This window comes from Brassica napus, unplaced genomic scaffold (genome assembly GCF_020379485.1).
Source record: "Brassica napus cultivar Da-Ae unplaced genomic scaffold, Da-Ae ScsIHWf_623;HRSCAF=919, whole genome shotgun sequence".
In the NCBI taxonomy this organism is placed as follows: domain Eukaryota; kingdom Viridiplantae; phylum Streptophyta; class Magnoliopsida; order Brassicales; family Brassicaceae; genus Brassica; species Brassica napus.
Window position 1 is genome coordinate 1 of NW_026016683.1, and position 10,000 is coordinate 10,000.

At 34.1% G+C, this 10,000-nt stretch overlaps 2 protein-coding genes and 2 non-coding genes across 4 annotated transcripts in view; 2 read left to right on the plus strand and 2 right to left on the minus strand.

The window, feature by feature from the left end:
* Positions 1-1,508: 1,508 nt before the first annotated feature.
* On the minus strand, positions 1,509-3,263 carry LOC125604780 (DNA-directed RNA polymerase subunit beta'-like). Its single transcript, XM_048774976.1, has one exon. It carries the CDS (start codon positions 3,261-3,263, stop codon positions 1,605-1,607), a length of 1,659 nt encoding a protein of 552 aa, XP_048630933.1. The 3' UTR covers positions 1,509-1,604.
* A 1,401-nt stretch (positions 3,264-4,664) lies between these two features.
* The window catches only part of LOC125604779 (photosystem II CP43 reaction center protein-like), a 9,970-nt gene continuing 4,634 nt past the window's right edge, over positions 4,665-10,000 (plus strand). Inside the window, 1 exon segment of the mRNA XM_048774975.1 lies at positions 4,665-10,000. This exon segment is cut by the window's right edge and continues 2,367 nt beyond it. The gene's annotated coding sequence lies outside the window, so the exon portion shown is untranslated.
* TRNAC-GCA lies at positions 6,460-6,530 on the plus strand. The gene has a single exon. It is a non-coding gene; the product is annotated as a tRNA-Cys (tRNA).
* Positions 8,882-8,955, minus strand: TRNAD-GUC. Its single transcript has one exon. It is a non-coding gene; the product is annotated as a tRNA-Asp (tRNA).

Sequence of the window (10,000 nt, forward strand, 5' to 3'; positions counted from 1 at the left end):
TTCATAAATGACTTGTTTTTGGTAAAAGATGGACATTACTATATGTAAAATTCGGGTGCATGGGGAACATCAGTACTCCAATGCATTTCGCCCTCGGAGTCAGAATAAATATATTTTCTAACCCTCTCTTTAAAATGAAAAGTGGATGTTCCCTCGCGAATCTCAGCAATCATGTTCTGATTCCACATATTGATCATTTTGAACTAAAAGAAAACTTTTTGGTGGAATAGTCACGCTATGTATAATATCTTCGCTCTCAATAATTACAGACAAGTCTATATAACATAGAAAGGCAGGATGCCCGTGACGTGTACGTGTAGGATGAACCAAATCCTCATTAAATTTGATTTTTCCATTATAAGGGGCTCGTACATGTTCGGCAGTACCTCCTGTAAATACTCCACCGGTATGAAAAGTTCTTAATGTTAGTTGAGTCCCCGGTTCGCCAATAGATTGACCCGCAATAATACCTACAGCTTCCCCCAATTCAACTAGGTCACCATGAGTGGGACTCCGGCCATAACATAATCGACAGATCCAAGATGTACTCCGACAAGTAAAGGGAGTTCGAATAGATATTGATTGTGTTCCAAAGGTTATGAATCGATTGACAAGTCCAATCCCAAGATCTTGATTTCGAAAGGCGACACATCGGGAACCTATATATATATCGTCTGCTAAGACACGACCAATTAATGTTTGGATAAAAATTCTTTCTGACATCATCCGACTTTTATTTCGAGGACTCACAGAAATCCCTCGGATAGTGCCACAATCCGTTCGACGTACAACAATATGTTGAACTACTTCAACAAGTCGACGCGTAAGATATCCAGCATCTGATGTGCGGACCGCAGTATCTACAACTCCTTTACGGGCTCCATAGCAAGAAATAATATATTCTGTTAAAGACAGTCCTTCGCGTAAATTGCTTTGAATAGGTAAATCAATCATTTGTCCTTGGGGATCCGACATTAATCCTCTCATACCTACTAATTGATGTACTTGAGATGCATTTCCTCTAGCTCCCGAAAAAGACATCATATGGACTGGATTGAAAGGGTCCGTCATCCTAAAATTAGGATTCATTTCCTGTCGCAAATATTCACTTGTAGCATACCATATCTCAATAGATTGGCGTAATTTTTCTACCGCATGTACATTCCCATAATGATGGTGTTTTTCCAAAATCAAACTTTGTTGTTCAGCATCTTGGACAAGCCAGCCCTTAGAAGGTATCGTTAAAAGATCATCAATTCCTAATGAAATGGATGTAGCAGTTGCTTGCTGGAAACCCAGAGTCTTTACTTGATCTAGGATGTGTGATGTATATGCCATCCCGAAGTGATCTATTAATCGGCTAATAAGTCGTTTAATAGCAGTTCCATCTATCACTTTATTGTGAAATACCAGATTGGCCCGTTCCGCCATAAGTACCTCCATATTCTGCTGAATGGGATTCGACAATGAGTTTGAGTCAATGATTGCAAAACTTCCTTTTCTCGATCTTGATTTTTTAGGTCAGGAACTATGTCCGAGTTGACTCGGAGAGGTCCGAATTCACACGGGTGTCCTATAATTCTTTTTTTATGAATACCATATTATTAGGTATCATATGAACAAGCTTGAGAAAAACCTTGTATAGCTTCCTCGATTTCTCGATAAAAAGAAATATGACCAACTGTGGTTCGAATATATATACAAAAAGTTTGTTTTTTTACACTTCTTACTATCAGATAGTGTGCATAAATCTCATGATAGTTACCAAAAGATTCATAGTGAACTTCGATAGGAACTTCTTTTGAAGCAATAACGCGTTGATCTAATTGCCACCGAAGCCACAAAGGACTATCTAAATTGATTCTTTTCTGCCGATAAGCTCCAATTGCATCATAGGAATTGCAAAAAAAGGGTTCTTTCATATACTTATAGTTTGTTTCGTAAATTCTTTCATTTTGATAGTTTTTTCGATTACATGGATTATATCTGTTTGCACAAATACCTCGACGAGTGCCGCTCGTTAATACATAGAGTCCAATCAGCATATCTTGAGTCGGTACAGAAATGGGATCTCCAATAGCTGGAGATAAGAGATTCATATGAGAAAACATAAGTAAACGAGCCTCTGCTTGAGCTTCTAAAGATAAAGGCACATGAACAGCCATTTGATCCCCATCAAAGTCTGCATTGAACCCCTTACAAACTAATGGATGTAAACAAATAGTGCGTCCTTCCACTAAAATGGGTTGGAATGACTGTATGCCTAATCTATGTAGAGTAGGTGCTCTATTCAGTAATACGGGATGCCCCTGCATAACTTCTTGAAGGATTTCCCAGACAATCGGCTTTTTTTCACGAATTTGACTCTTAGCAACTCCTATGTTCGAAGCCAGATGTTGTCTAATTAGACCACGAATTACAAATGTCTGGAAGAGCTCTATTGCTATTTCGCGAGGCAATCCACAGCGATGTAATGAAAGTGAGGGTCCAACGACAATCACCGAACGCCCCGAATAATCGACCCGTTTGCCAAGCAGAGTCTCGCGAAATCTTCCCTCTTTTCCTTCAATTACATCTGAAAATGACTTGTAAACCTTATTATGACCATCCCTCATGGGTTGTCCACGGATTCCATTATCAAGAAGTGTATCCACGGCTTCTTGTACCAATTTTTCCTGACACATTACTAATTCCCCTGGTGTAGATCTACTTGTTGTTAATAGATCAGTAAGAGTATTGTTCCGATAGATAACTCTTCTATAGAGTTCATTAATATCTGAACTCATCAGTTTACCCCCTTCTATCTGAATGATGGGTCTCAACTCGGGAGGCAGAACCGGTAAGAGACATAAAATCATCCATTCCGGTTCTATATTTGTTCGAATAAAATGCTTAGCTAATTCCATACGTCTAACTAAAAAATCTTTTCTTCTTACAATTTTTCGATCTTCCCATTCATTCCCCGTGGGACCTTCTTCTCCTAATTGTTTCCATTCTACCAACGAATTTTCTATAATAATTCGCAAATCTAAATCGGCTAATTGTTCTCGGATAGCACCCGCCCCAGTAGAAATTTCTCGATTTCTAAATATATCGAAACCTTGAGTAGTAAAAAAAAGTGGGATGCTGTATTTCCAGGATTGAATTTCATATTCAAATGAACCTCGTAATCGTAAGAAAGTAGGTTTTTTCGTTATGGGCCTAGCAAAAGAAAAATTGGGATAGGGTCCACTATATGATCTCCCCCCCTCAAAACCGGACATGAAAGTTTCCTCTCATCCGGCTCAAGTAGTTATATCAAATAAAGATAAAGAAAGGGGTCGCACTTTCCAATTGTATTTTATAAAATCAAGTGAAAACCCAAAAAGAATCTACGCCTTACTCAAGTTCTCAGTGCAAACCAACCACCATTTCATTGATTCAATTAATTCTTCTTTGATTTCTATTTAGATTCTTTAGTGAATTCAAAATTACGACAGAAAAAAATGTCAAATTCTTGAGTAGTCTACTTCCCTTCGAATGCCGGAATACTTTTTACCTTAAGTGAAAGGAATGCCTTAGAATTCATACGGGATTTATTTGTCTATGTATTGTTCCATTCGATCTTTTAGGTCCTGCGTTACCTCGATGGTTATGCCACAATATTCTTAAAGCTTATATGCGATGTATAGACTTCTCCAACCATGACATATTTGTTTACTTCAATATAAAAAACCAAATTTCTTTTCGTTTAGAAAGATAAGGGAATGCTTAATTCGACAAAAAAAAGGTCTTCTTTTCACGAGGTACGACTATCAATTTGAAGTACTTTTTTTTTACTGAATCGACCATAGACCAATCGCCCTTGTTATTTGGGAGTATTGAATACACCCACAAGTCTGAGCTTCATGTTACTCTTTTCAAGAGACATGTCAGATCGAGGGCATCCCAAATTGATTGAAGGGGATGAGAGTTTATCATTCTTAAAAATAAAAATTTCGATCAAATCACACATCGCAGTATACTAGACCTTCTAATTCTTTAAGAGGTTTATCTAAAAGATTCGCAATATAACTAGGAAGACGTTTCAAATACCATACATGAGTTACAGGACATGTCAGTTTTATGTATCCCATTTGATATCTTCGTATCCGAGAATCAACAAATTCAACTCCACATTGTTCACAAAATTGCGAGTCTTCTTTTTCATCTCCGATCACTCGATAATTTCCACAAGCGCAAATTCCACTCTTTATAGGCCCAAAAATCCTTTCACAAAATAATCCATCTTTTTCCGGTTTATTGGTTTTGTAATGAAAAGTATAGGGTTTTGTCACCTCTCCAACTATCTCTCCATTAGGTATTTTTTTAGTGGCCCAAGCACTTATTTGCTGAGGAGAAACTAATCCAATTCGGAGTTGTTGATGTTTATACCGATCGATCATATAAGAAATTTTGTGATTCATTCCGATTAAACTTCCTTCCTATTAATCTGGAAATTCTTCTCAGATACAAGGAAATGATTCAGTTCCAGAGCCAAAGATCGTAGTTCTCGAACAAGTAATCGAAAAGATTCTGGAGCATCTTCTGGTTTAGGTATTGTTCCTCCAATGATAGTGGTACCAAGTACTTCTTGGCGAGCTCTAATATGATCAGATTTATAAGTAAGCATCTCTTGTAGGATCCCCACCTACACAAGAAAATTGTTGATAAAACTCCAAAATAGCATTTTCTTTTGACCCAATTTTTTTTTTCTCCTTATCGGTTAAGAAAGATAAGAAAATTTCAGGGTAGCAAACATTCTCTAGAATTTCTCTTAGATTCGAACCCATAGCTGATGATAGAACTAGAATAGATATTTTCTGTTTCCTACTCACACGAGCCCATATTCTTGCTTTTTTATCAATCTCTAATTCTAGCCTGCCCCCCCAATCTGATATTATGGTGCCGGTATAGACCGAAATCCCGTTATGATCCAATTCTGACTGGTAATAGATACCAGGACTTTGTAATATTTGATTGATCACAACTCGGTATATTCCGTTTACTATAGAAGTTCCAAGGGAATTCATTAAAGGAATGTTTCCAATAAAAATTCTTTGTTCTTGCATATTCCTATTGGTTTTCCAAATTAATCCCGCGGATACATATAATTCAGAAGAATATGTAAGTAATTCATAGACAGCATCTCGTTCTTTTATCAGAGGTTCTACCAATTGATATGTTTCCACAAATAATTGAAATTCAATTTCGTGATCTATATCTTCAATTTTGGAAATTGCGAAAGTTCTTCTATTAAACCCTGATCAATAAACCGATAAAACCCTTCAAATTGTATCTGATTAAATCCGGGTATTGTAGATGTTCCCTCTTTTCCATCCCCGAGCATCTTTTTTGAATTTATCATTTATCCGTTTATTTTAAAAATCCCATATCTCATTCTTCACCGAATCATATAGATAGAATTCGATCTAGCAATAATGGAATTTCTATTCTGTTTACTGAATCACATGAAATTTTATCCAACTCCAAGATATATGGAATGTATGAAATCCGTATGAACGGAGACTAGATTCAATTGGAATTTTTTTTATAAGAAAGAGATCCGAATGGAACAGAATTTAGAAATACCGCTGGAACTTATGGAGTTTTGTAACGACTAGAAAAAAAGTAATTTCATTTTCACCTATGATATTACATATTCCAATTCGATCGCATACCATAAAAAACGGTATTCATGATAGGATCTGTTCGAGCAGATAAACATATAAGAAATAGAAAACTTTTTTTTAAACACTTTACTTTTTCATGTATTTGTATTTCATTGTTCAAAAAAATAGTTGCAGAAAAAAGATGGATTTTTACCTATTTTGAATAGAATATTTAGAATATCATTGAATTGAAGTAGGTAAGAAAACGTATGTTTTTTTATTTATTAATTTTAATTATTATTAAAATAAAAAAGAATGCACAGGTATATATATATGTCTCTTTTTCTTCTTTTATTGTGGTACAGTTCTATTTGGAACAGCACATGCTGTGCTCTACCAAAAATTAAAAATTTTTTTCAATGTATTCAATGAAAAATTTCAATACAAAAATTTATTGAGAATTACTCCTCAAAAGCATCCCTAGAGAGATAAAATACCCCATTATAGAGCTATACAAGGTAACGTATGTTCTGATTCTGGGGTTTACATATACTCATTATTAGTGTTATAATTCAAATGGAAGAAGATTTCTTTTTAATTGAAAAAACTCAAAATAGATTAGTTATAAATCTATTTCTAATGATTTTCTTATCTTATATTATTAGAAATAAAAAATGTAAATTTGAATTCAAAAAAGGTCATGAATTTACAGTCAATAGTTAATGGTTCTGATTTGTACTAGATTCTATATTTTGTGACTGAAAATCTATATTTTTTTCGGAGTTGAAAAAAAAACAAGAGAAAATTTGAATCTAGTACAAATCATTTTGGCGGCATGGCCGAGTGGTAAGGCGGGGGACTGCAAATCCTTTTTCCCCAGTTCAAATCCGGGTGCCGCCTCAACAGGAGACTTGAAATCTCCTGTTATAAAACTATAACAAACGTAGGAAAAGACTCTTGATACTTTCTTTTCGTGATTCTAAGCCCCTGGCTCTCGAGGTTCTATTCTCTAACCTAAAGTTTTACCTATCAGATTAGAGGAAAACTAAAACGAGTGGAGGGAAATCCATTAGATTGGATAGGCAGAGAGGGAATTAAATTAATAGTTTTGGAAAGGATCTAAGATACTTTGGATATAGACTCATGAAAGTGTCGGAATGCTCAGACATTCAATCAATATTAGATTAGATGAAGAATTGCCTTTCGTTTTACTTCAAATAAAAATAAAAAACGATAAAAGAAAGAAAAAAGATTATTCTTTCTACATATGAGTCAGATTTTTTGGATACTTCGAAAAGTATCTGTTTACTTGTGTTTACATCTTGTCGATTCTACTAGAAATTCTATAATTAAGAATAACTCAGTATAAGATAAGTGGATTTTTTGGAGTAGTTCATCAATGGTGACCAAATATCTCTCCCTTTTTTTGACTCTGCACCAGTGATTTCACTATTATTAGTGAACAATAATGGAAAAGTTTCTTCATATTCATAGGGGACAGAATTCACATGGATATAGTAAGTCTCGCATGGGCTGGTTTAATGGTAGTTTTTACATTTTCCCTCTCTCTCGTAGTGTGGGGAAGAAGTGGACTCTAGAAGTACTCCTAATTGCGATAATAATCAAACTCTATCAACCTGTATCAATTGTTTTAGTTTTCTAGACCGGCCGGCAATTTTTTTTAAGATCTTTTTTTAGAAATTGGATTTATGTTTTGTTTTATTGACTCATTTTATTTTTTGATATCAGAGTTTATACCGTTAACCATTCATGGGATAACCCCCTTTCGAAATCTCAAGAGGTTTCCATCGAATTCGGATTATCCGTATTAAATGGATCAAACAAACAAATGAAATTGAGAAAGTATGTACATAGATTTCATATTCTATATTAATTTATATTTACATTTATAAAGAAAAAGAGAGATATGGGTGGATTCCTTTATATTAAGATATTTCACTTGTATCTTTATACATTACAATAACCATAATGGCTAGTATGGTAGAAAGAGATCTCTTTCTACCATACTAGCGGGCCCCTTAGGATACTACTGAATCTAATGCATTCCTTTCATTTAAGACGAGAAATTGACATCCTTTTTTGTCATTGATAGTCAAATTGTATTCAAATTAATTATTTTGACTAACCGTTTTTACGTAAATTATAAGCAAAAAAGCAGTAGGAACGAGAATGAAGAGTGCAGTAGCAATAAATGCAAGAATATTGACTTCCATAATTAAATCGTTTATTATTTATTTTTTTTTCTTTGGAATATCTCGGGATTTAATCCCATAGAGATGAGAAATCTTTCGCTTGTAAACTCACTCAGATGAATTAGATTTCGATGATATCGAATGAAAGAAATATCATGAATAACAATATCGGAGCTATAAAATCGATTCATCGTCAAGAATTTAATAGTATAACATAGGAAGATCTTTTATCCACACCGAATACATAATGAGATTCCTGATCCAATAAAAAACTATTTATTTATGATTCTTTTTCACCGCTTTCTTTTCTACAACCTAGTACTTTCCTTGTACAATCATCTGATGAAATATCATAAAAAACCTTTTATACTTCGATTGTTTATAAAAAGAGTTTCTAAAGAACCTTAAATAAACAATAGAAATCAAATAGAGAAAACAAGTACGAAATTTCAATTTGAAATTTTCAAAATTTTGTTTTTGTAAGGGTCTATGATCTTTTTGTAAAACAAAGGAAATGTGATAAAGACGAGTCCCGAAAAAAAAAAACGAAAATATTCCAAAAAATTAACTATATTAAATTTTCTTACGAGTTTTTCTTCGACATCGACTCTAATCTTTAAAAAGAGCATATTCATTAGGGAAGACTAATTTGATCTTTTTTTTTGAAACATCCTCTTTACTTGGTTGGATTCGAACTATTTTCACTTCCTTGACTTCATAGAAACAAAAGTATATATAGGTACTCTTGGCAAACGTATTATACGCTATCCTATTTTATTTTCCTACACGAGTTAATGGGAGATTAATTGACAAAAAGAGGAAACCCCATACAGTATCTCGTTCTTGAAGTGGTGAATGCTCTCAATAATTATAATTATACTAATTTACATATGTCTTTAAATTGGTGCAAAAGAAATACCCCTTTCTTTTGCTTGATGAAAAAAGAAAAATAAAACAAAAAGATAACCGAAACCATTTTGATCCCCTTGCCCAGAAACAAAAAGGGGAGTTTATGTCTTTTTTTTTAATTGAATCCGCCGGGACTGACGGGGCTCGAACCCGCAGCTTCCGCCTTGACAGGGCGGTGCTCTGACCAATTGAACTACAATCCCATGGAAATAAAGCGGGTAGCTTACATATTCCTTCTTATGATTTCATCATAATCATTTCAATTTTAGATTCAAATTAGTGTTTTGTAACAAAGAAAATCACAAGTAATATATTGATATCTATATGGATATCACTAAAGTGATATCAAGGCCGATTACTAGTAATCCTTGCATTATTCTAAAATCGATTGATAATCTATTTTTTATTGTAATTTTTTATGGAAACAAAAAGTAACGAGCCACAAGAAATAAAGAAAAAAGTAAAGTCGAAATATACCCAGATATTTGACTTTTTTCTTACCCTTCTCTGTCAATTATGCAAAACAAAAAAGGTTATGTAGACAGCGAATTATTGGGCCGAGCTGGATTTGAACCAGCGTAGACATATTGCCAACGAATTTACAGTCCGTCCCCATTAACCGCTCGGGCATCGACCCAGGAAGAATCTATTCGAACTTTATGGATAATCCATGATCAACTTCCTTTCGTAGTACCCTACCCCCAGGGGAAGTCGAATCCCCGCTGCCTCCTTGAAAGAGAGATGTCCTGAACCACTAGACGATGGGGGCATACTTGCTCAACCGCCATCATACTATGATCATAGTATGATCAGTTTTTTAAAATTGTCAATATAATCAAATGGTATGACTAGCTTATAAGATTTTTTATTTTTTTCTATAGCATTCTATATCATTTTTTTATTTTACATTTATATTCATATTCTAATCACAATTCTATAAAAAAAATCGATATATTTTCTTTTTATATTTGAAGTGGAAATATGAAAAAAAAAAAAAAATCGAAAAAAAGTCTAGTATAAAATCTTTTAAAGAAGTGATTGGTCTGACAGAAAAAAAAAAAAAAGAGGGTTAAGTTTCGTTTTTTTTACTTTACTTAATAGATTGCCTCATCTCATTGTTAAGAAATAGTAGTGTCCCTATCTAACACTAACCCAAGAAAGTCAGACAGAATCCATCTTTCTTCCCTAATTAGACGATGGATTGATAAGTTAAGTTATCGATTCTCGCTTCTAGTTGCGAAATGAGCT

Coding starts and splice junctions, on each gene's coding strand:
- LOC125604780 (XM_048774976.1), bottom strand. CDS start 3,263: ATGTCCGGTTTTGAGGGGGGGAGATCATATAGTGGACCCTATCCCAAT.